Raw genomic sequence first — 25842 nt, 5'->3', positions numbered from 1 at the left:
TGTGTAGAGGGCATGGTGGTGGTGAATATCGTGTGAGAAGAAACCCATTGTTCTTGTGAAAAAATATTGTATATTTCCTTATAATCTTATGGACAGGGTTCTAGAAAATATGAATCCACAAGAAAAAATATTTGGAATCATAGTATATTTATTATATACATAAAATATAAAAACAAAATTTCAAAACAGTAACATTTTTGTGAATCCACAGGACCACAATAGAAAACATACCTATGAACCATGGATCAGTGAAGTGTTGTTATTTCAATGGTATAATAGCTCTTCCTTTATTTTTTAATGTATATAAATGGGATACATTTTGTGTCTGTTTACCAGAGAAGTATAGAATCTAGTGATGAATATGGCATTGATATTCCATAAATTTACACTATTTTGAAAGTTCTGTGTAGAAACAGAAAGAAAGAAACTTGCTGCTCAAGTTTAAATATTATAAAACAAAGGCCAAAGCCAGCATGAATTATGAACAAGTCCATGACATTTCAAAAAGCATTCCCCCCCCCCCATCCTTGTTTTCTCTTTTGGTGGTATATACAGTCTCATCATAGCTGATATTTATAGAATTAACCCATTAGTCTGAAGTTAGGACTTCATCTGAAATATATTAATTGCAAAAAATTACCCTTGAACTTTACTGAGTGGCCATTGGCATAAATGAATGAAAACTATTCCTTTTATCCTTTATAGTCGTGGAGTGCTTCTGTTCCAATATTCATTTTCCTGTGCCACCTCTGTTCCCCAACAATATTAGAATTTTCACACTGAAAGGGGGCAGGCAATAAAGTGCTTTATACAATCAAATGCTTACATGTGTATAATACCTCATAAAATAGAAGTGTTCCCATTTATACTTTATGGAACCAGTCTTTTCTTAAAACCAAAATTTTGATGAAAGGATAGGTTCTACTTTCATCTGTGCTGGCTCAAAAACAAACCAGAGTCCAACTTGGGTGTTGCAACATATTCCCCTTGGTTTAACTAACTAGAAAATTCCATCCAGAATCTTTTTAAGTGCCCTAAATGAAAATCTTATTAACTCCTTTTTAAGGATGTCCCACAGAGCCCTGTTGGTTAAATGCATGCCCTAATTAGTTATTACAGATTACTGACTTTGTATGTTTTCCAGTGGAGTTTTCCCACCAATATTGGTGTTATTTCCATACATGTATCCTTCTAGAGATTTGCAGTAGACATTTAATCAAAATTTTCATCTTAGTTTTAATATACCAGTATAAAAAAACCCCACATTCCATTGCTTCTCCCTAAATTGGTAGTCCTTTTGTCCATTACTAGTGTATATTCATCTTCCCAAAGGACATGAGAGTGGGGTTCCAATTTTCAGATTCCTCAGTTGGTGCCAGTTCCATATACTTTAACGGGGAGTAAACAAAACACTTGTACAGCTGGACCCTAAAGCAGTATTGTCTATAAAGATTTAATTTAAGGGCTGTGACATAAGCCATATTTTGCTGAATAAATGAAATTTATTCCCAGGCAGGTTGGTCCATTACAGACAAGGTCTGTGAATGCAGTTCTGCCCATGGAGATCCTTTTACTACACTAAATAGATGATTGGTGGAAATAGATGATATGGGTAGGAGAACTGCAGGAGTGCAGCTATGCATGCACAGCCTATTGTTGGACTCACTTATTACAAGACCTTTACTCCCCCTATACAATCAGCTGAAGCTATTGGGTGGGTGGGGGCTCCGCTTCTCTTGTGAGGGTTTCACCCACAAACACTGTTTATACATAAGTGTTGCAATTGGGACCAAAGTGTTTAAGAATCAAAGTGAAAGGCTATGACTTTGAATACCTCTACACATACTTGGCACTATTCCTTTCCATTCCAGTTTTCATTTTGAGAGCCTTCTTTCCATAGCGTTTGCATTTTGTGCATAAACAAATGCCCTATTTGGCACTTTCAGCTACAATCTTTTAAAAATTCCAAGACATTTTTCCCCAGAGCTGGTTTCCATTGCTGGACAAAACTTTTCATATTGACTATGAGTCTGCCTGCTTGAACATCTTCATATCCAGCCACAAGATATTTCAAACCTTTGAAAACAAAATAGTCAGATATTTATTGGACTAGTACTTCATATTTATCCAAGTATGCAATCATAAAGGGAATTTATTTTTTATACTGTAAACCACTCTGTGATCTTCTGATGAACGGCAGTATATACATTTAATAAATAAATAAAATAAAATAGTTCTGTGTGCACATGTTTTGTGCATGTATGCATGTACATGTGTGTGTACGCGTGCATAAAAAAGGTCCAGTCACGGATGACTCTGGCGTTTGTCTGCAGACAGGCTTCTGGGTCATGTAGCCAGCATGACGAAGCCGCTTCTGGAGAACCAGAGCAGCGCACGGAAAACCCATATACCTTCCTGCCAGAGTGGTACCTATTTATCTATTTGCACTTTGATGTGCTTTCAAACTGCTAGGTGGGCAGGAGCTAGGGCCGAGCAACGTATGTGTATAATGCATATCTTTTTAATCCAGAAGTATCTTTAATGTAAGAGGACAGGAGGCAATTTTGTTCATATTATACCTTCTCAATGCAGCCCTCTGATAAACTGTTCCAGAGAGTTGGGGGGACCCTTTATATTAGAGTACAGTGGTACCTCGGGTTAAGAACTTAATTCGTTCTGGAGGTCCATTCTTAACCTGAAACTGTTCTTAACCTGAGGTACCACTTTAGCTAATGGGGCCTCCCACTGCCGCTGCGCCACCACTGAGCAATTTCTGTTCTCATCCTGGAGTAAAGTTCTTAACCCGAGGTACTATTTCTGGGTTAGCGGAGTCTGTAACCTGAAGTGTCTGTAACCCGAGGTACCACTGTAGAAGTTGCGGGGCAACTGTAGGAGGAATCACCTCCTTTTCTCACAAGTTAGCATATGCTTCTATTCCATCAAAAAGTCATTCTGTGCTAAAAGTTGCACAGTGCAGTTTACTCTTATGTAAACTGTGCCGTTTACTCTTACTCAACACTCTTATGCAGTGCACCAGTCTGGCTCACTTTTGTGCTTAATTGCATTTGGTTTGTGAAACTTTACTACTTTTTTTGGGTAGATGACAGAGCTACAGTATCACAAGCTCTGAAATGATCTCATCTGAGAAATTATTGCAAACGAGGTTTTTTTCCCTAGTAACTTTGAGGGTTTTTTTTTTAATGGTGAGACCATTTTACAAAGATACTTCACTATCCAATTTACATGCAGATTTACATAGATTTACATAGTAAATCTACCCTCATAGCTCATTCAGTAGATCATGAGACTCTTAGGGTCATGGGTTTGAGCCTCATAATGGGCAAACAATTCCTGCACTGCATGGTCCCTTCCAACTCTGCAATTCTATGATTCTATTATTTTAATACCTCCAAAGGAGAATAGGTACTTTGAAATCCACAGTCTATTGTTTTCAAATAATTGAACAGAGAAGCAGGTGTCCTTGAACTAATAATTTACTGAAACAGAAACTCTGGATCTAATTTGTATGTGCATGCAAAGGCCCATTCAAATACAGAATGTCTATCTGTACTTTATTATTTTAAATGAGATGTGTGTTTAGATATACATTGAGATGTGCCAGAATGTGGATGGGAAAGCACAGCTAGTCATATATAGAAATATATGAATATAGAAATATTTTTATGTATGACTAGAACTGGCTCAAGAAACATAAATTTCAGTTTAATACAATGATTGTGTATATTGAGTGTATCTTCATTGATTTGCAAGCACAACCAATGCAGGTATGATGGGAATATCTTACATTCTTTGGAGACAGGGTAACACTAGCTGCATTTTTTTTCAAAATGTTGGGGAAGGAATTCTGCTTGTGTGCAGTTATGAGAGAAGATTCAAATTGACAAACACTGTGGCAGGGCTTTGATAATGATTATTGCATGATATAACAGGTCCAAAGTGAAGCTAAAATTGAAAGGATTGTCTAGCATCACATTAAATTGCTTTAATTAGTAAGAACAGTGATTGGCATTTTAGTTTTCTGGAGTATCTATGTAATATTTTTTTCTACCACAAGAATGTGGAATATAATTTATATGTACTGACTATAAGAGTGGTTTTACATAAATAGTAAAAATAAATAAATGATGATGATAAAGACCTGATTTTCATAATAAATACCTACCAGGATTAAGTACTGGGCAAGTGCAGCCTCTGTTAGTCCATGATTCTGGGTACAGAATCCGCTTCCCTCGTAAAATCTTAAGCTTTGTAGATTTCAGTACTTTTTGGATCTTCACATTGACCTCAGCATGGGAGCCTTTATCATGAGCAGATAAAATCTTTGCCTTCAGCACTGAATAAAGAATATAACTTCTGTTTTCATTCTAGTACATTGGTACATAGATTAATCTTAGGCACCATCAGTGTGTGCACTGCAAACTGAGCCTCTTTGTACTTTCAGGGTGGGTGTAATTGTTGCTACGGCTAGTGTGATATAGAGATATTTCTATATATTTCATCTGATGCAAACAGAAAAGCTCTTGATTTAGTCGAAAATAAACTGTGCCAGATCCTCTCCTTGATGAGCCTGTTCAGCCTTTGCCAAAGACAGGGTGCAGGGAGATGCTCAGTGACCTGATTTTTTAGGAAATACTGAGCACATACACAGCTGCTTCTTCCCATTGGAATTACTTGGAACTGCTGCTAAGCTGTCATTTAAAACTTTTTCACAAAACTACAAAATACAGCAATGGTTTCCTGTAGCCCGACTGCCTGTTCCCATTATAGGCTTAAAATACATGTATTTTGGCAAAGAGAAGTAATCAGTTTAAAATAATCTAGCCATTTAGAGTTACATAGTTTGGTTCTTAGAAATTTACAGATTAAAAAGTGCCTGGGAGTTTCTCTCTCTCTCCCCCCATCCCCCATAAGCCATGCATGGATGAATTTAAACTGATAGAGTCTCCCTTTGAGAACTAGTAGTCTAATTGGCATCACAAAAAGGACTTTATATTGGGGATAATTTATAGAAAAAGAGGTTTGTCTACATATTAAATGCTGGTTTTCTCCCAGGACACATTTTCTAGGCAAATAGACCATTTATTAAAAGATAAAAAATGTTGGAGAAATTGTACATAGACAAAATATGCATGCAGCCATGCAGGTCCAATAGAAATAAATTTGCAAGGCAAAACAAGTTGTATTATCAAGCAAGCAAAGTTCCAGTTTTGCCTGGGGGGAAAAAGTCTATAACTCAGGGGTCAGAAACCGTGGCACTCCAGATATTGTTGGTCTTCTGTATCTATTGTCTCTGACCATTGGCCATGCTAGCTGGAGCTGATGGAAGTTGAAATCCAACAAAATCTGGAAGGGGGTGGGTATCCCATCCCTACTATATCTAGTGCACCACTTAAATGAACCTCTAGTTTTCCTAATATAAATACTACCGTATCTCCCCGTCGTAGTAGCTTTGTTGACAGTTTACACTGATAAAGGAAACTGTTGACAGCATAGGCAATTTGAATAATATATTTGATTTTTAACTCACCATATGTATATTTCATGCCACAGAAGATCTTGGAATTTCTTAAAACTTGGTCTTTACATTCACATCTTCCTACAGAAACACAAAAATACCTCTCTCTTTAAGCACTATTTGATGAAATATTTTAGTTACCATTATTTCATATTGTATTCACCAGAATGTCTAGATTCAGCTGCTAAACTGGGAGGGAATGGGACTGCTCATGTAATCAGATATAGTTTTGGAGGACAGCACTTTTCACAGAAGACTGAATGGATAGTGGCAACAGCATGTTATTAAACATTTTAAGTACTGAATGGAAAAGAATTTTTGTAGCTGCTCACTGGATCCTGGATATATCTATATCTACAGAGTGTGTGTGTGTTTTGGGTGTGTATACAGTATGGATTATTTTTAGCTTGATGGAAAATATCAGCTGAGATTACATATCTGATATTCAAACAGTGAACCTAACCAATTATAATAAATAATTCCACGTGATCTGTAGTTCATTTCAGATGTTATATGAACACATAGGAAGAATGAGATCACACACATGTGACCTCCACATGTTCGTTATAAAAACTGAAAGAGCCCCCAACAACAAAAAAAGCTTTATGCACAGAGGGCTCCCTCCTTGTGATCAGGAACTCAGGGGTTCTGATAGCATGGGGAAAGTAATCTGCACATATGTTTAACACCTGAAAGAGACTCCTATCTTTCAGTAAAGAATTCCAAAAGTTCATATTCTTACCTGAATGTCGAAGGGCAGAGTAGCCTTGTTCCTCCTCCCACCCCCATGCTGGTTCACTTTTGTTATACGGAGAATAAAAGCCAGGGATTTCATGGTACCAATCTATGTTTGCACTGCTGAAATTAAAGGAACACTGTGATATGTTTCTTACAAACTCAGTTCAATTCAAGTTTATTTGTAAACAAACCTCCACATAAAAACACCCTTGACAAACCTTAAGTATTCAGAAGCAAAATTAAAAGAAAATATTATTTTGCTAATTATCCATACTTCAAACATTTTTTCTGTTGTCAGAAAAGGGACTTACTTATCTGCAATTTATTTATAGATCTCACACAAGTTCAGAGTTTGGAAAAGATTTCTAGCAGTGCCTGGTAGAGTTTTTAGGATTATGATATAGTCACCCATAGCTAATTTCTTGCAGGAAGGGAAGTTCTGTTTTTTCCCTTCTAAACTAGTCATGTGAGGGGGAATATGAAATAACAGAACGATAGAAACAGAGTTAGAAGAGACCCTGAGGATCATCTGCAACCTTAGCATTATGAGAACATGCTCTAACCAACTGAGCTATACCTATGCCTTTCCAATATATTTTTCTTGTTCCAATTCTTTCTTTCTTTTGTGGGAAGTGCTATGTCTCAATATCTTCAAGCTAAGAGTTAGAAAAGTGCTTGTTTCCTATTTCTGATGCATAACTCCCCCCTCTCCCAGTCAGATTAGTTTAGCACTTAATCCTTTCAATCCAACTATAATGTGTGGTTCATGTGAGGTGTTACGATAAAACAACATTTTGTTCTAGAGCAGAGATGAGGAACATGTGGCCTTCTAGATGTTGCTGTACTTCAACTCCCATCAGTCCCAACCAGCATGGTCAGTGGGCAGGAATGATGGGAGTTCTTATCCAAAAACATGTGAAGGGTCACAGGTCCTCCATCTCTGCTCAAGAGGTTTTTCTACATCTCTAACCTTTTTGTTCTATTTCAAACATGTATTTCTTGTAGATGAACTCCCTGTCCTTATCTTGGCTAGCCATTTATAGTTAGCAATATGTTTGTCCACTCACTTATTGATGCAGTCTCCGTTTAGTGGGTCACAGCTTCCTGCACAATCACATGCTCGGCAGCCATAATCGCCAAAGCCCCAGTATCCTACCATGCACCTATTGCACTGAGGACCAGCCACTCCAGGTTTGCAGGAACAGTCACCGTTGCTGGGATCACAGAAGGTGCTATTGCTAAAGGGAAGCACAGCTGATCCAACAGGGTGGCAGGAGCACACTGCAATATTAAAACATACATATGAGATGAACGTATATGGGGAGAGAGTGTATCCTAAAGGTATCACCCAGCCTTAGTATTATTCTTGTTTTACATTCAAGAGTTCAAGAAATATAAACTGCCACTGCCATTTGTAGTTTGGCCCCGCAAACAATGCAAATGTATGTTTTCTCCCTGCAGTACATTATTATAAAGGTAAAGGGAAGCCTGACCGTTAGGTCCAGTCATGACCGACTCTGGGGTTGCTGTGCTCATCTCGCTTTATTGGCTGAGGGAGCCGGCATACAGCTTCCAGGTCATGTGGCCAGCATGACTAAGCTGCTTCTGGCAAACCAGAGCAGCACACGGAAACACCATTTACCTTCCAGCCAGAGCGGTACCTATTTATCTACTTGCACTTTGACGTGCTTTCGAACTGCTAGGTTGGCAGGAGCAGGGACTGAGCAACGGGAGCTCACTCCGTCACGGGGATTCGAACCACCGACCTTCTGATCGGCAAGTCCTAGGCTCTGTGGTTTAATCCACAATGCCACCCACGTCCCCACATTATTATAGTGGGGTTAGGGTTTTACTACTTTTTACTACTGTGGGTTTTACAGATACATGGCAGACATATTGAAGTCTCACATGTGAAAATGCCCTGTATTGTTTCCCATACCAATCACTATGCCGTTCCTTAAAAGTGTTGAGTAGAAAATTTCACCTTTTAGCTCTCTTTTAGCTGTAAGATGCTTGCAGTAAGGTGTGCTAAAAACACATGATCTCTTGCTTATTAAAAGCAGTTCCCAACTCTAAACAAATGTTAACTGCTTTTGTACAACAGCCTCAAAATTTAGAATGCAGCAAATAAGCTCTGATTACTAGAACTTTCAGTTGAGTCTTGGATAACAAGATCCAAGTGTTGCAAGCATCTATGTATGGAATACAAGTGTTTTAAATTTAATGACTGTAATCAGTTATGAACCTTTTTATCACACCCCCCCCGTGACATTGTAGCAGTCTTAAAAATTCATACAAGTTGTTAAAAATAGAAGAGGTGGGAGAATCTATGTAACCTTCAAGCAGATTGCTACAGTTACCATGTTAAATAAGAGTATGCCCTGCTTTATCTAGTACATACACACTCCTGAACAAATATTATACATTGTTCACTTTGCTTAGTGTAGTTTAAGGATTTGTGGTTTAACAGCTCCTTCATTTGCTTTGACCTTGGAGCTTTCCCATTTTCGTCGCTCCTCAGTGAGTGAGCTGGCAATATCTGCAGAATACCATTGTCTACTACTGTATATGAATAAGGTTATCAGACATGTCGTTATCAACACAAAGTATGCAAGACACAAGGCCTTTCTCTGTTGAGATTGTAATCTCTGCTTGATCCCCTCAAAGCACAAGCTTTCTGTTCAGCTGGAGCTATCCAAAACACTCCTCACACTTTACACAGCAAGTGAAAAGCTGTGACTGAACAATTTCACGCAGGAAATATCTGTCTCCTCTGTTGGCTCTATCATGTGTCACTCTGACTCCATTGTTGTGGACTTTGCACAAATGATAGCAGCTGAAGATGAGACTGGGATGGCTGCCCAGGAATGAAACTCATTATGGCTTGGAGGCAACAGCTGAGAGGAATTTGCTTTGTATCAATAGATTTTGCAAGAAAAGAAAAGAAAAAAGTAAGCTGACCAGGAAGAGGAAGTCAGAAAAGAAAACTTGAAGGATCGATTGCTGTTATGGGGAAAGCTTTTACCATTTCTATAGATTGTATGAAAATGCTTTACAATACTTATTCGTCCTCCCCCAAAACCTTTTATTTCTTGTATTTTAAGAGATGCAGCCGAGACTGGAAGGCAGTTGTTGTTACTGTTACTTATTATATTAGTAGTTTTTATTTATTTTTTATTTATTTAAATTTGTATACCACCCTTCATCTGTAGATCTCAGGGTGGTTCACAGCATTAAAATATGAGATAAAAACACAAAATACATAATAAATAAAGAACAAAAACAAAACAATCCCCCCACCTGCTCCGACAAGCACATTTTAAAAAGAAACACAGAAGTAGTTCCAACATTCTTTGGCAACTTCCATGATCACATTCACAGCAACATTTTGTGCCAGCTGCTGCAATCAAGGAAAACTGCTGCCATCCAGTGTATCAACATATTATTCCAGAGTGTACTTGCCTGGGAAGATTTGTGTTGCTTGAAAAACAGTTTTTTTCTGGCCTGAAATAGTCCTCCCCCCGCCCCCGGTGATTCTGACAGTCCATAGGTAATCTGGGGTTTGAGTGTCATCACTGTCAGTCCAAATAAAATATTCTCTGTAGGCAACGTTTTACTCAGTAAAACGAGACTGAGGTGTTAGTGGACCTAATGGGTGAAGAATTCCAATTGTGTATTTTTATATATTTAGCATAAGGGAAAAGATATTAGACAATGCTATTCCTCTCCTCTGTACTACTGTTCATTGGCAAAAATCTTCTCTCTAGGCCAGGGGACTACCCTTTTAAGCACCTCCAATCTTCAGGAAGTTGTGGAACCTGGGAGGGTAGTCAGGGTCAAGGGAAATAAAAGGAACTCTAGACTTTATAGGAGCAAACTGTCTGCTTCAAGCTGTCCTAAGTCCTAGTATTCACTCAAGTGTCCACTGCCCCTTGCAGCCTCCTGCTTAAGGTCAAGTTAGGATTTCCTGCTGCATCTTCTGCCATGATTTGAACACTGCATCTACAACTACTGTACAGTTGCCACAACTGGCATTTCCCTGAATGCCAGAAATAGGGGTGATCAAATTGCAGAGGTACGCTAGGAGTATGGACAATTTATTTAATAAAATAGCTTGTATTCTGCAGAAACCTCTTTACATTTTGACTTAAAAAAGACTGTGTTCAGGATGGCTAACCATTGTTATAGATATTGTTGTTACCAGTCTTGAGCACTTAGTTTATATTCTGCATTTTGACTTTAAAAAACAAACAACATCTACAACAATTGTTAGCCATCTTGAACATGGTCTTTTTTTAGTCAAAATGTAGAAGGAGGAGTTTCAGCAGGTGTAGATTTTCTCATTTCCACATTACAAGCTGGGCCTTCCAAAACTCCCTTTATAACAAAAACAAAAGGTGAAGCTTTGTTGTTGCTGTTCATATTATTAGTAATTATAATACATCTACTTTGTAGAAGAGAATACTCTATTTATATGCTTCTTTAATCACTGTCACGGACAAGAATCCAGATAATAATAATAATAATAATAATAATTATACCCCGCCCATCAGATGTACATGAATAAAACCAACCAATCAACAGAAACCACTGGCTTATCACTGGCTTTAAAAAAATCCCCATATATTGAAAGTTTGCTTGAATGTTCCTATCACAGCTACTTTTAGCTCCATCACCATAATCTAAAGTACATATGGTAATGAATAGTAACTGGTGGAACTCCACAGCAAGCTCCTTGACCGGTAAACTGGCATTAGTTAGATATACTGCATAATGAAATATTTGAGGATTGTAGTTCCTTCATTTACAAATGTGAGGATACCAAACTTTTTTTTTAACCTTGGCATGAGAATGAGCAACAGAAAGATCTAGTATTTAAATATTCATAATATTGATAAATTCATATTAGCTTACATTTACAGGCATCTGGGGCAGAAAAGGGTCTTCTGAGGTCTCGGTAGTAGCCTGGTTTGCAATGCTGGCAGTGCTGCCCTTCTGTATTGTGTTGACAGTTATCACACACCCCACCACTTTGGTTTCTTGATGCCAGCCATGCGTCCAAGTCAAAGTGGCAAGAGTCAGAATGCCCATTGCACTTACAGGCTGAAACACAGCCAAGATAAGCAAAAAGACAAATTAAGGATGCTCTTTTAAAAAGAATGCAGGAAAAAACCCTTACACATAATGAGAGCTGATTAATAATAAAATGAAATGTATATGTCAGCCTGAAGATGTTTCCAATATCTGCAAATTATCAGTGTTTAGTTACTCTAATGTACCAATTTAGAGTGAATCTGCTGCAAGTTACCGCAGGCCTTCCATAATAATGTTTTTGGTAGAATATGAAAATATCAAATCAAATATTTTGAAGACCAAATCAGATTATCCTACAACAGATACGCAAATCCAGTATAATTATTGCTGCTTCTGTATCTTCTGTATTGTAAATTAAAACTTTAAAATATTTAGTATTTCGGTGTCTAGTATAATTTATTTAGGTGCTCCAAGAAAAACTGAATAGCTCAAAATTGGAGAATTGAAGGGGGGCAAACAAATGTCACCTTCTTGGTAAAATGAATGAACATCTTAGTAAACTAAGGTGTTACCAACGTTTTAAAATGTTGTGGATAGTGGCATTAGTTCTGGCTTTCTAATTTGTTTACCCAGGGTCATTTCTGCATATCCTGATAGTCCAGAAGCACTGCCATTAACTTGTTACTTACATCTGCATTCATTTGGAGTTCCTGTTCTGCCATTTGCCGCTCGCCATGGCTGGTCATTGTAGAGAGAAGCGCAATGTTGACAATGCGTTCCTGCAGTATTGTGTTTGCACATGCACCTTCCATGGACCTAACAAAGGGGAAACAAACTGTGACAACTATGGCTGTAGTGGCATTTCTAGAGATAACATGCAGATGCACCTACAGCATTGTGAAATCACTGGTAATTTGGAAATGTGTCTGCCCACTAACTGCTTGCTAACTGAATAGAAAATTGTTCTTTTCAGTTGAACCTGATTGCTTGCTCACATGGAATTATTCCAGCATTGCAGCAATATCACAACACCTGCGCTGAATAGGGGTCCTGTTCAGAATATTTGAAATGATACACTGAATGCATGGAGTGAGGAGGAAGAACCACTGCAATGTACCTTGTATCAAGCCTACACACAGCATCCTTGTGCAGAGACAGGATCCCAGTTTTCATGGCTATATACTTGTAGGTTTATGCAACAAATCCCAAGGATTCAAGTGCATAATCAATGCTCATTAAGATTAGCAAGAAGTTGTTTTAGAAGCAAATAAGGAAATATTAAGGAGGGTTTGAGGAACAGCAAAGCAGCTGTAGTCTCCTCCTCGGGAGCCAACTATCTCTCGGTCTTAGCTCCGCATTCACAATACAAGGATACTTGTTTGCCTTCCAGGGCTGTTGTAAGTTTTATGGAGATGATGTATATGAAACACTCTGAACATTTGAAATGTGCTATAAAAGTGCTAACCATTAATCATGGTAATAGCAGTATGCACCTATTATGCCTTCCCCTAGTTATTGGATAACCTGTACATTTATTTTATAAATTGTACTGAACCCCTTCCCATATCCACTTTGTGTTTTATGACAGCTTTAGAATTCTCCCCCCCAAAACAGTCCTCACATATATATTGCTATTGTGCTGTACTAAAATGCCATTGCTTAATTGCCGTAGGAACCTCTTGATTAAACACTAGTGAGCAGCTTCCTTTTGATGTCAAAAATTAGATTTGAAATTTGGATTAATGTTAGAGAATTTCTTCCACATCTTTTTACTCTATTTTATTTACAATGAGTTATTTCTTTGTGGTAAATTACCCCATTAGATTTTCCTATCGGAATGTGGGTGATTCAGGGAGAGTAAACAGTGTAGGCAAGATAGCTTATCATTTGCTCATTGGTATGGCATACATGAGGGACACGGGTGGCGCTGTGGGTTAAACCACAGAGCCTAGGACTTGCCGATCAGAAGGTCGGCGGTTCAAATCCCCATGACAGGGCGAGCTCCCGTTGCTCGGTCCCTGCTCCTGCCCACCTAGCAGTTCGAAAGCACATCAAAGTGCAAGTAGATGAATAGATACTGCTCCGGCGGGAAGGTAAAAGGCATTTCCGTGCGCTGTTCTGGTTTGCCAGAAGCGGCTTAATCATGCTGGCCACATGACCCGGAAGCTGTACGCCAGCTTCCTCGGCCACTAAAGCGAGATGAGCGCCGCAACCCCAGAGTTGGTCATGACTGGACCTAATGGTCAGGGGGCCCTTTACCTTTACAGCATACATAGCAAAAATATAAACATCTAAGTAGCTCTGCACTGAACTTCTTGATCAGTACTTGACAACCAGAAAATACAGCTCTTATCAAGAAATTATTGGTAGCTAAATAGCATTAAAAGTTCATAAGAGAGAGAAAGAGAGACTCTTGTCACAGTTACAAATAGGCTGCTGCTCAGAATACCCTTCTGAATGACTTTGCTCCCATTATATTTGCAGGGCGTTTTAAAGACTCTTTGAGCTTGTTTGTCTAGACGAAGTTGCTGGCGAGAGATGATGTGAAGTTCTTTATAATGTGGAATGTTTTGGGTCTCATGGCACACCATATTTAGCCTTCAGAAGGAATTTCCCCAGGTCAAACTGGGCAATAATCCTAGTAATTTCTGACTTCCCCTGCAGCATCGGAATGGGATAAGTTCCTTGAAGCTATTTGTTCTGCCAACACCCTCTTTCTGCTTGAGATTTATTATATAAAAGGGTCCTTGAGGAGTGGTAGATGGATAGTTGTTTGATCCTTCTTAGCTGTATTATTCCATTATCACAGTTGGAGTGTTTTGGCTCCTCTTAAATAAAAATATGGACTGAGTCATAAACGGGCACTGTAGAAAAGCTAGTGATGAGCGAGGAATGTCAAGAGGGAACTGGTGTTGCTTTTCATCCTACTCAGAATATAACAGTCTCTGATTGAGAAGGTTGCAGAAGGATAGAATGTTATTAGTGTTATAGCTCTAGGTACAGGCCTAAATATTCAAGCTGATGAAGAATGAACCAGAGAAAGGAAACTCTTTATGTTGAATAAAACAATCCATTCCTGGCAATGGAAGAGTGGGGAAAGTAACCATCCAGGAATATTTTTCTGGAAATTGCTATCTAACTTCATAACAGGCAAAAAAAAAAAAAAAAAAAGGGACCATGGTATATGCTTAAAGCAGGTGCCATGTTTGCTTAGAGCTCCATGGAAAAAAATATCTACCACGGCCTGCATAAGTTTGCTTATTAGTAGCAGGCCAACTAATCCGAACAGCTGTAGGTAATACTACAAGCTATTTGAGAAAGAGACCAGTGTCATATAGCTTCATCATAGAAATTTAAAAGTCCAGGTTTGTAAAAGGAACGAAATACATTGACAGGTATTTCTCCAGTCAAAAATTGCCACATGGTGCTTCAAACCTAATAGTAGGTTGTAAGAATTGCATGACTGGGCAGCCAGCATGACACAAAGTATGAAATGGAAGTCCTGGGAGGGTGGTGAAACAAATACTCATGGACGGTATATATGTAAATCAGGTATTTGTAATTAAAATGTATTTTTTTTACACACAAGAAAGTCGGTTGTAAAAAGAAGGCCAGCAACTTGTCACACACATGGCACTGGCCATGTAAAAACAAGAACACACCAAACACATCCTTTCTGGCTCCCATATGTCCCAATTTGATAATCAGGATATATATTCATATTTCTGTCACTGGGGTTGCCATCCTTTACCCATTTCCCTGAAAGTTAGCCCCACTGAACTCAGTCAGAATGACTTCTGGAGTAGACATATATAGGATTGCACAGTCATGAACAAATAATGAGAAAGCAGATTTTGAGAATAAAAAAGATCTAAAGAAGTTGGGGAAGTTAAATCAATAAGAAACAGCCGCTGCTGCCTCTGCCACCACCACAAAGAATATAATTCTGCACTAGAATGATCATATGCATGGCTCCAGTTTGATTTGCAGCCAGCCACGATGCATTTGTGACGACTAAACCAGAATGTAAACATTTTCCAGCAATTTCCATTTACCCCCGTACTGTTCATTTTGAATCTTTATGAGGCATAGCTAAATGACACATTTCCCAGGATGTTTCACTGTTTTGTGAATTGACACAAGTGAGTTCATTTAACCAGAGTTCTTTTTTTCACGCTATATTTCATTCTGTCATTAGCCCTTTCTATTTTACTCCACTTCCAGACTGCTTTCTTTCTTAGCTTGACAGCTCTCTGGTAATGTCACTCATTATACTGCGCAAGGCAAACAGTGTTACAAAAGTTGACTTGTGTAAGATAAATTAGTGACTGATTTTCACACATGAAGACAGTTGCTAGGGCATGTTTCCTCCCATTGCCTTTTTGTTCCTCAATTAATATATTCAATTACTTCTTTTCAAATTGTCTGGGTTTTTGGAAAATACTTCATGACTTATGTTCCTGAATGTACTATACTGAGAAAGAAGCAACTAACAGCTCTTGTGCACTAGAAGACCTGTCTCCCCCCCGAAACTTCCCTTTTGATTAGTATTGTTTATATTGCATAATGATTTGAGTTCTACACAACTATTGCAGCTTTATTATGGTAGATGTTATAGGGTTTTTTACTGAGACAATGAAAATCTTCACACAAGGGACAATATCTAAAGGATAAAAGGGGAATTAGTCTTTAGAAAATTGTTTTTAAATGTGAGCTGTTATATTAGCTTTTTTCCACCAAAATAAACAGGAAAGTGCTACTGAGGGTAAAAAAATTACCACAAGGAGAGTATATAAAATAAAGGTGGCTTTGGATTTTTAGTAAAATATATGTTGACTAAAACATGTTCATATATTCTCATATTGACCCTACTCTACAAATTTTTATATATTTTGGAGAATATTTTGAATTATGTTTGTTTAATTTATTTAATTTATTTTTATTTTTAAAAAATTATATAGCACTTGATTGTAGGGGGAAAATCCATTTCTAAGCAGTTTACAATAAAATAAAATGAAACATTAAAATTATTGATGAAAAAAGGCCAAAAAATGTTTTGAAATACTCAAAGGACATGCAGTTTCTACGTGTGTACGTGTCTGATAGGCTTGCCTAAACAAAGATGATTTAAGCAGGCACCAAAAGGAATACAGCACAGTGATATCACTGCCTGATATCAATAGGCAGAGTTTTAAAGCATAGGTGCTGCCACACTAAAAGTTCAGAACAAGTATTAAGGGACACCTGTAGTAGTGCCAGTTCTACTGATTGAAATGGTTGACTGGGCATATATGGGGTAAAGTGATTTTGCAAGGCACCTGTCAGCAATACCAAAAAGCTAAAATGAGCAATGTGGGTGCCTAAATGGAAATATTTTATAATTATATCTTGTAAATAACACACAATTGCCATTACACTGCTCCCTGTGTCCTACCAGTATTACTTGAGCACCTATGCAGGCTACATTCACTGTACTACCAGTAGTTTTACATTGTAATGCACTGACTTTGCTTTTGATTTGATTTGCTAGATTGTTCAGTCTTGCCACACTATGTTTTTTTGTTTATCCTTCTTTGTTATCATTCTGCTACAACTCTTGCAGAACAAGTACATGAGAGAAATATAAACCAGGACAATTTATGTTACATACACAGCAGTCTTGGGGATTGCCAGCTGAAATGATCTAGTCTATGTAGCTCGTTTGAAAAATTTTCCACCAGGGAAACATTTTATGAAAACTAAAGGTTTCGCTGTTTGTTAGATTTGCAAGCATTCATATTTGTGAATGCTTGTTGTAATATGTTTGTTTTTCACATTGGGAAATAAAGCAGATCTCAGATTAGGTGCTTTCCAACATAGATCAGATTGGGTGCCAAATCATATCACCAATACAGGTATAATTTGTTGGAATTCTGCCTGGGTCAGAGGAATGTGCCACAGCGTAGGCACCGGCAGATATTCCTTGTCGAGCTCCCCGCTGTTACTCCCGGCAGATAAGCAGGCGAGGTCTCGGCGATTCTTCCCAGATGTGTGAGAAGAACACACCGTTTCTTCTCTCTCCCCTTTGGTATCCCCAGGGAGGGGAAAGAAGCAGACAGAAATCTATTTACATCCTTTATTTCTGTCTCTTACATCAGTACAGAGAAACATGTCTGCACTCAACAGCAGTGAGAATCAAACTCCACCCATGTACTTCCAGTACGGGTCATATGACACACACACTGAGCTAACATCCGGTGCTCAGTACAGAATGGACTGCCCCTTTCTTCCCATGGCAACAGTCACAAACATCCTGTTTGGCTTTCCAGCCACAAGCAGCTGACTGAGCTGCTAGAGCCTTTGCTTGCTGCTGCATTGCTGCTTTATGGCAACATAATTTAGGCCTTGTCCTTGAAAACAGCTCATCTATCAGTTTCTCCCTCACCTCTGCTGAATCCTGCAACTTATTGCTTCTTTTCAAAGGTCTGTTTCAGGTTCTACACCCCTGTGAAATCAAAACTTGTGAGATGGGTGGTATACAGCACGTGCTCTAATCAGGTTATATAAAGACAGTACATAGAAGCAAGCTTGTATCAGAGCTGCGTTGGACTGCCAAAATATACATACTGTTAGCTTCTTTTCACATTGTGAGCCAACATTATAATTTAGATCATGTAAATATTCACAGCTTAATTCAGAATTAAAGTAGCCTAGACTTTTGTCTAATTTAGGTAACTTGAGCTCCTGTCTTTCGGTCCCAGCTCTTGCCCACCTAGCAGTTTGAAAGCACCCTTAAAAAGTGCAAGTAGATAAATAGGTACCGCTTTATAGCGGGAAGGTAAATGGTGTTTCCGTGTACTGCGCTGGTGCTGGCTCGCCAGAGCAGCTTCGTCACGCTGGCCACGTGACCCGGAAGTGTCTCCGGACAGCGCTGGCCCCGGCCTCTTAAGTGAGATGGGCACACAACCCTAGAGTCGGACACGACTGGCCCGTACGGGCAGGGGTACCTTTACCTTTACCTAGATATTCCTTAAGTATAGGAAGGTCATAATATATTGTCTGTTCCCATTCTGACTTTCAGGAGACATTCTTGTCTTCAGGATATTAATTCCCCATGCAACTGACACCAAGCTCAGCAATACACCTTATTTTCGGAACATTGATCTCTATACTTGAGACTTTGTGCAAGGTTTATCCCAACATAAACTTACCACATGGAAGACTCCTGCTGCTTTAACAGGCTTAAATCCTTTGATGGGCACACAGTGATCTGCATGACCATTACAAAAGCAGCTTCCTTTTACAATAAAATCATAGATTGCATAGTAGGTTAGTTCTGGAGGTTTTGCATTCATGTCATTGCTATGGCAAGGGCAGGATTGTTGCTTAAGCAGCTGCACGCGGAGGTTAGTGATCTTCAACTGTGCCTGAGCTTCAGGACTGTAAGGATCATCAGCAGAATTGGGTGGTGACAGAGCTCGGTATATAACCTGGAAATAATACACAAGACAGAGTAAGTGAATAATAAAGAGAGGTGCCAATTGGGAGTCTTAAAAATGGTATAATAATAATAATAATAATAATAATAATAATAATAATAATAATAATTTATTATGTATACCCCACCCATCTGGCTGGGTTTCCCCAGCCACTCTGGGCGGCTTCCAACAGAATATTAAATAATCTATATAAGGCTACTGGCATCACTTATCAAATGACCATCTGTTATGGATGCTTTAGTTGAGATTTCTGCGTTGCAGGGGGTTAGACTTGATGACCCTCAGGGTCCCTTCCAACTTTACAATTCTATGAAACTACATCAAGCTCTGGGAGGTTTCCTGGAATTTAAGTGACTGAAAAATATATGACTTGACCTCTGGAATTGGCAATGTGAAGATTTTAGAACCTGATTACCCCCAAGGAAAGGCTGCTAGGGCTGTGGAAACACCTGTGAATGAAACAAGGAGTAAACTGTGCCATCAGACTCCAGCTGTATGCTATCCTGTCTATGACACTGTGGAGTATAATTTCATCACAGAGCAAACGTTTCATTAGTGATGACTCCGCTGTGCAATATTGACAGGTTTGCCTTTTGTTATTTTCTTGTTCTTTGGGCATATTATAAAACCATAGGGCTTTAGATCAGAAAAAAGATAAATCAGTCACCCATTTTAATGTTCTACTAAGCAGTACAGTGCAGATGAGTCTTGAGGTGGTTTTAGTTACTTAAAATATGCTCCAACTATACTAGTTCATTTGACACCTGGCAGTGAAGCTTCAGTGAGATGTCACATCCAACTGGATATACATATAGTCTGTACTAAACTTTGCAACACATCTTGCTTTTGAAACATGGAAATGTATTAAAAAGGTCACTGCAAAGCAGTTCTGAAAGTGACAATCACAGAGGTAATTTAGGAAAGGGGGAAAGTGGCAAAAAAGCATTCAGCAAATATATTTGCTTCTTATTTTCAGTATGCACAGCTAACATATTTGGGGCAGGGAGGAGTCAAAATCATTTATACTCTCTTTTTAAAGTAGGAGATGTGACTTGATAATCTTTTGCCAAAAGCCTTTCCTTTCTTTAAGGGTAATGAATTAGTTATTTGAGTATTTGATTCCACCACCTCACTGGACTGTCATTTTTGCATCTTCTGGCTGCCACTGATTCCAGGACCATCATGTCTAAACCCACTGTACTTTTTAGCCAAGCTTCTCTCATGGCCAAGATCTTTCTTCCTTCCAGAACTTCCAGACTTCACTTAGAGACTGGGGCAGTCAGGCTGGGGAGGAATTATAAGGGAACAGAAAAAGTTTTAGAGCATTTACATTTCTGAACTGAATGGAAGCAGTTTGCTTTGTGAACCTTGTCAGCATGCCAAAAGTGGCAGCAGCCAATGGGGCAGAGACAACTGCAACTGGATGTTTTGGTGCCTGTGAGTAAGGCATTAGAAAACATGCAAAATAAAAAATCCTCATTGGATGCATAACTACGTGGTATTCTGTCCATCAAGTATCTATCTGTACGTAAATGAAATTGGATACACATTCTACTGATTGTCAGTATAATGACCTCCCTTTAAAGGACCATTAAAACTGAAATGGGGAAAGTTAGGCTGGGAAAGGCATTGAGAGAACAGAGCACATGAGCTGTGTTTGCCTTGAGTGTTGAGTCTTTGATGGAGGATCTAAATAATTAGTAACACATTTCAAAAGGCTTTTGTTTCCCTTTCTATAACATGCCAAACCTTTTAAACATATCCAGGAATAAGGCTGTATCAGGCAGGTATGAACACAAACTCAAAGAATCCCAGCACCACAACTTGTGTACATCTGTAGGTTCTTCTATTTATTCAAATTTAAGTGCCGTACAGCCCTGACCACAATGACTTTTTAGCAGTTTGTGAACATGAGATGCCTTCAGATATGAAAGAAAAATGCTTGGATGCAATCCAAGTTCTAGACATTCATTTCCTTTTCAGTGGATGATGGAAAATGCAGGCTGAGAAAAGTGCAATAAAAAGTAGCACCCTAGCTTCCTTTGATTAAAGATAAACTAAAATGGTATCTTAGATTTCTTTGTTATTTCTGGTTTTGATCAAATTTTCAGGGAAGAGAATGTTGAGAAAAGAAAGAATTCATTTTGAACATACCAGTGCATTTTTAAAATGTTGTACTGTCCGCAGATTATATATATTGTGCTTGACATTTACTGTTAAAGGCCAAACAGCACTTGCTGAATAATAACTAGCACTTTTCAAACCTAAAAATATGCAGAATGAAGTAAACTAGTAAAACAAATTGGCTGGAGTTGTAAGTTTTATATGCTCATAGTCCATAGAACCAAAAATGTGTACAGGTATGTTCATGAAGCCCTTGGCTGTTCCTTATTGGTTTTTGAGGACAATAAAGTACAACTGAATAATGAGTTAGGAATGCTCAGGTCAGATATTGTGGACAAAAGGAGGGACCACAACAAAAATAAAGTACTTTAGTTCAAGGTCTGGGAACCGACTATCTAAAGTAGTAGTCCCACTAGGGCACCCATCTCTTCCAAATTGGTCTGTGGCTCATGTGCATATGTATGTCCATTCATTTTTATTTCATTAAAACAGACCATGGTCTAGTACACTGTTTCATTCTTATTTCCACTCTAGTTTCCTGGGCTTTGTTTCAATTTTGTACATGGATAAGGAATATAGTTTACTTCTGACCTCAGTTGGAGCTTTGAACAATCCAGCAAAAACTGGGCAAAAAGTTCACAGTACACATACCTTAAAGACCACCTACTTGCCACAGCCACACACATTCCTCTTTTCTCTGCACCCAACTCTACCCATTAATTGCACAGTTTTCCTATAGAAAGTACCCACAATGGCGATGAGCTTTTAACCTTTATTATTCTTGTATGAAAAGCTCAAGTGGGAGATTTTATTGGGCCAACTAAGCTTTGTTTATAGTGGGATGTAAAAGTTAAAAGCAATCACTCTCCCAGTAACTGTTATGGAAATCTGCAGCTGGCAATTGCATTGATTTGTAGAAATTGTGATTGGGAAGGGGGTAAAACCATATGTGCCCAAGGGGAGAATTTCCATAATGTAAAAGCTGCAACAGTGGCTGATGCTTTCAACTTTTTTCCAAGAAACTGAACTGGTAGCAATAAAAATATATTATATGTATTAAGAACCAGACTGGTTAAATGTTTTAAAGTAAAATATACATCTCACATTAAGTGAATAACTGTGGGACCTGTCAAAGCTATGCACTTCTACTTCAAAGGGTGTTCTGCCACCATAACTCTGCACACAAATAACAGGCCTACAACAATATACCGGTATTTCTACTCACACTTTGTTAAGTCTTAGTGTAGTAAATTATTTAAATTTTCTCTTCCAGCACCTACACAACTAGAAACTGTCCTTCATATAGAAGCAGAAGCCTAGGAAACCCTAAAACATTCTGCTCATCAAGCCAGCAACCTTTAGCCAGAGAACTTGTAATCAAGACAACTCTACAGTACATGGTAGGTAATTATGGTGGCCATGAGCATGTGTAGAGTGCTTTTCTCACAATACTGAGTAAAACAGAATCAACTCTTTTACTAAGGACACAACAGAAAAGATTCCAGGATAGACAGCTTGACATCCTGGTTTGTTGAAGCGACAATACTTCTTATTCTACAAATTCAGCAATGCCAGCATAACTTCGACGCTTCTTCAAGAAGTTGACTAGATTGTACCATATAAATTTCTTAGACAAGGGAACAATCCTACATTAGATATTCCAGCTAAGTCTGTTACCTGCCTTGTCTGTTACCTGCCAGGCTTTCAATGTGAAATAATAATAAACACTGAGAACATACAGAATATATTTTCCTCACTAATGAGTAGCCACAACGATGTCTCAGCATCTCAGGAGGAAGAGATGGTTTTCCCATTGAAGTTGTGGTTTTCTGTGGCTAAGAAATGATCACAAGTTAATAGTAACTTTACTAGCCATAAGAAATCTTAACTACCATGTTCAATTTCTTTTTTTAAGGAATGCAGTTTCACAGAATATTAATCTGCTAGCTAATATTCTACACTTTCACGCTGAATCCACAAACAGATCAAAGAACACAGTCACAGCTATGATTTATAGCTAGCAAGAGTTTGTTTACACCCACTCCAAGTATCCCGTAGAAACACACACACACACACCATCCATGCATGACACTACAGATTCCATGCTATATTTACACTTTATGAAAGACAGAGAAGTTCAAAGTATTGACTAAAATCACAAATCACAGTAACTATAAAAGAAGGGAAGCAAGCCCAGGAACCTGACTGTCAATTTGCCAGATGTGCAGAATGTTATATATTTTCCATACTGATATTGAACCCACCATCATAAGAAGTAGCAGTAAAGAACAGGGTGTCTTTGAGCACGTGTAAAGTAGATTTCCCCCACCACTAAGAAATTATTTCACATCTGTGAGTAGGAAGCAGCTTCCCATGTAAGGTTGATCCCCAGTACCTCTATTTGGAGAATTTTAGCACTTGGTACATTCAATTTGGGATGCGGGTGGCACTGTGGGTTAAACCACTGATCCTTGGACTTGCCGATCAGAAGGTCGACGGTTCGAATCCCCACGACGGGGTGAGCTCCCATTGCTCGGTCCCTGCTGCTGCCGACCTAGCAGTTTGAAAGCACGTCAAAGTGCAAGTAGATAAATAGATACTGCTCCAGCAGGAAGGTAAACTGTGTTTCCGTGCACTGCTCTGGTTCGCCAGAAGCAGCTTAGTCATGCTGGCCACATGACCCGGAAGCTGTACGCCGGCTCCCTCGGCCAATAAAGCGAGATGAGCGCCGCAACCCCAGAGTCGGCCACGACTGGACCTAATGGTCAGGGGTCCCTTTACCTTTACCTTACATTCAATTTATTATTGCTGTTGTTGTTCATTTGCATAGCAGCATCAATATGCAAGGTGCTTTACAAGGTGCCAGCACAAAATTAACCTAAAATCATTAAATATTTTGTCAGTTGTTAACATGCTATGCCCACAACCTCCCAAATGCCAGACAGAACTATTATTAGAAGCACCTTTTCTAAGTAAGTAAAATGTGTAAAAGGTGCCAGGTGAGTCTCTTCTGGAAAGGAATTGACTAAATTTTGGAAATACTACTTTGTTCAATACAGATCCTCTTGGATTGGCAGAAGGGTCCTCTTGGTGGTTCTGCCACCCTCAGAATTTCCGCAGGTGTCGGCCCAGGAGAGGGCATTCTCTGTGATAGCTCCTAAGCTGTGGAATACTATCCCCACAGCAAATTGTTTGTGCTGCTTTTAACATTGTATTTTTATATCATAACCCACCCTGGGACCTCATGGTGAAGAGCAGGCAAGAAATCCCATAAATAAATAATAAGGTACAGTTGCAGAAAGCACCTTCCTCCAAACAAAACTCTCAAACATTTACATAGCCTTCAGCTAAAATTTATATTTTTTTTCTTTGGCCTTTTCAATTTGAAATGTATGGTCTTACCACAAATCTACCCTAAACATTTCTGCTAACATAAGTAAAACGATTAGTAATAAAATACTTTAAATCCATCCACCTTAATCAACCTTTTCTTGTTGCAACTATCAAAGATTTATCTGACTTGCTTGGCACATTTTCTCTTAAATGAAATGAAAATACAAGCCTACATATAGTATGCCTGTAGCACAAATATATTTCTTGGCAGAAGCTGCAAATAATTAACAAGACACAGGAAGTGTATATAGCTTTAAGTCGACCAATATTGCTTACAGACCTCTTCCATTGTACAGTATCTTTGTCTGGCTATCAGATCAAGTGGTTTCTGAGTGACAAATGTCTTTGTAGTGAAAAGCGTTAACGGTGTTCCATCTGCCTTTATATACCGTATTTTTCACTCTATAAGATGCACCAGACCATAAGGCGCACCTAGTTTTTGGAGGAGGAAAACAAGAAAAAAAATATTCTGAATCCCAGAAGCCAAAACAGCAAGAGGGATCTGGCTTCTGGGATAGCCTCTGGCTGTCCTGGCTTATGGGATAGCCGTATGCAGCCTCTCCCGGGCAGCGGGATAAAGGCTCCCTGTGCCTGGAAGAGGCTGCGCATGGCTAAGGCAGAAGCCAGGAGAGGTGCTTCGCTAAAGGGGCGCTGCACAGCTCTCCTTCGCAGAGAGGGAGAGCTGCGCGGCGCCCCTTCAGCGAAGCGGGAGGAGGAACAGAAGGGGCTCCGTGCTTCGCGGGAGAGGTGCTTCACTGAAGGGGCGCTGTGCAGTTCTCCCTCTCTCTGCAGCGTCTCTCCTTCCCCAAGGATTTGAACCACCCACCTTCTGATCGGCAAGCCCTAGGGTCTGTGGTTTAACCCACAACGCCACCCGGATCCATATGCTTACTGTGCTTAATTAATGCATACACAAATACAGTTAAGTGTTTCCTTGCCACAAATCTTTGTAGAAAGAGACAAAATGCCCACATTTAAACGCAAAATCTTTATTTCAAATAGCACTTTAACCATGTGCCTTTCTTTTCAAAGAAATTGTGCTCCATGGGAATAGCAGTAAACACACACTACCCTGAACTATGGAGAAGCCTTTTGGTCCATCAGCAAGAAAGATGATATTTAAATACTCTCCCCTCAGGCAAGTTTCCCCCTTCCCCAAAGATTTATGTCCTTGGATTTGGCATGCCTTCACTACTTGTTGATATATGTCAGACCAACAAAGCTTGAACTTCGTCCCAAAACTAAGCCGAAGAGTGAATGAGCAGGAGAGCGAGTGAGCTGCTTTGCTTTCTTGTTCAGAGGCAAAGTCATTAGAAAAACTGGCTGACTCCCCAGAACATCCCCCACATTTCTGAGCATAGCACACAGCAGCAGAGACTAGCAAAACGGACGTGTAGTAGCAACAGCAGCAGCAAACGTGGCACCTGAAAACCTGAGATTTTTTTCAGCAACACCTTTCATAACCAAGAAGTTCACTTACACAGTGTTTAAATGTTTTTGTACTGCTTTTATTTCATGTATTCTAGCCAGGTAAAGGTA

At 39.0% G+C, this 25842-nt stretch overlaps 1 protein-coding gene and 1 long non-coding RNA gene across 6 annotated transcripts in view; one reads left to right on the top strand and one right to left on the bottom strand.

The window, feature by feature from the left end:
- The window catches only part of LOC310825402, a 59490-nt gene that overhangs the window by 27562 nt on the left and 6086 nt on the right, over positions 1–25842 (top strand). For both annotated transcript variants that reach the window (XR_014555279.1, XR_014555280.1), the window contains exon 2: positions 22184–22310. This is a non-coding gene — a long non-coding RNA (uncharacterized lncRNA). The remainder of the gene's footprint in view (positions 1–22183; positions 22311–25842) is intronic.
- Positions 131–25842, bottom strand: part of NTN4 (netrin 4) — a 40468-nt gene continuing 14756 nt past the window's right edge. For 2 of the 4 annotated variants that reach the window (XM_083698637.1, XM_083698635.1), the window contains exons 3-10: positions 18499–18777; positions 11998–12124; positions 11189–11377; positions 7342–7555; positions 6279–6391; positions 5549–5617; positions 4184–4354; positions 131–2076 (exon numbers count right to left, since the gene is read on the bottom strand). In XM_083698637.1, coding sequence (XP_083554763.1) covers positions 1943–2076; positions 4184–4354; positions 5549–5617; positions 6279–6391; positions 7342–7555; positions 11189–11377; positions 11998–12124; positions 18499–18777 — 1296 coding nt within the window. In that variant the 3' untranslated portion in view covers positions 131–1942. Of the gene's footprint in view, positions 2077–4183; positions 4355–5548; positions 5618–6278; positions 6395–7341; positions 7556–11188; positions 11378–11997; positions 12125–18498; positions 18778–25842 lie in introns of all 4 variants that reach the window. The other 2 variants (XM_083698636.1, XM_083698634.1) reach the window with 1 other exon arrangement.

This window comes from Podarcis gaigeae (assembly GCF_964106915.1).
Source record: "Podarcis gaigeae genome assembly, chromosome: 10".
In the NCBI taxonomy this organism is placed as follows: Eukaryota; Metazoa; Chordata; class Lepidosauria; order Squamata; family Lacertidae; genus Podarcis; species Podarcis gaigeae.
Note: the sequence above shows the minus strand (reverse complement) of the source record. Positions and strands in the feature narration are given on the sequence as shown.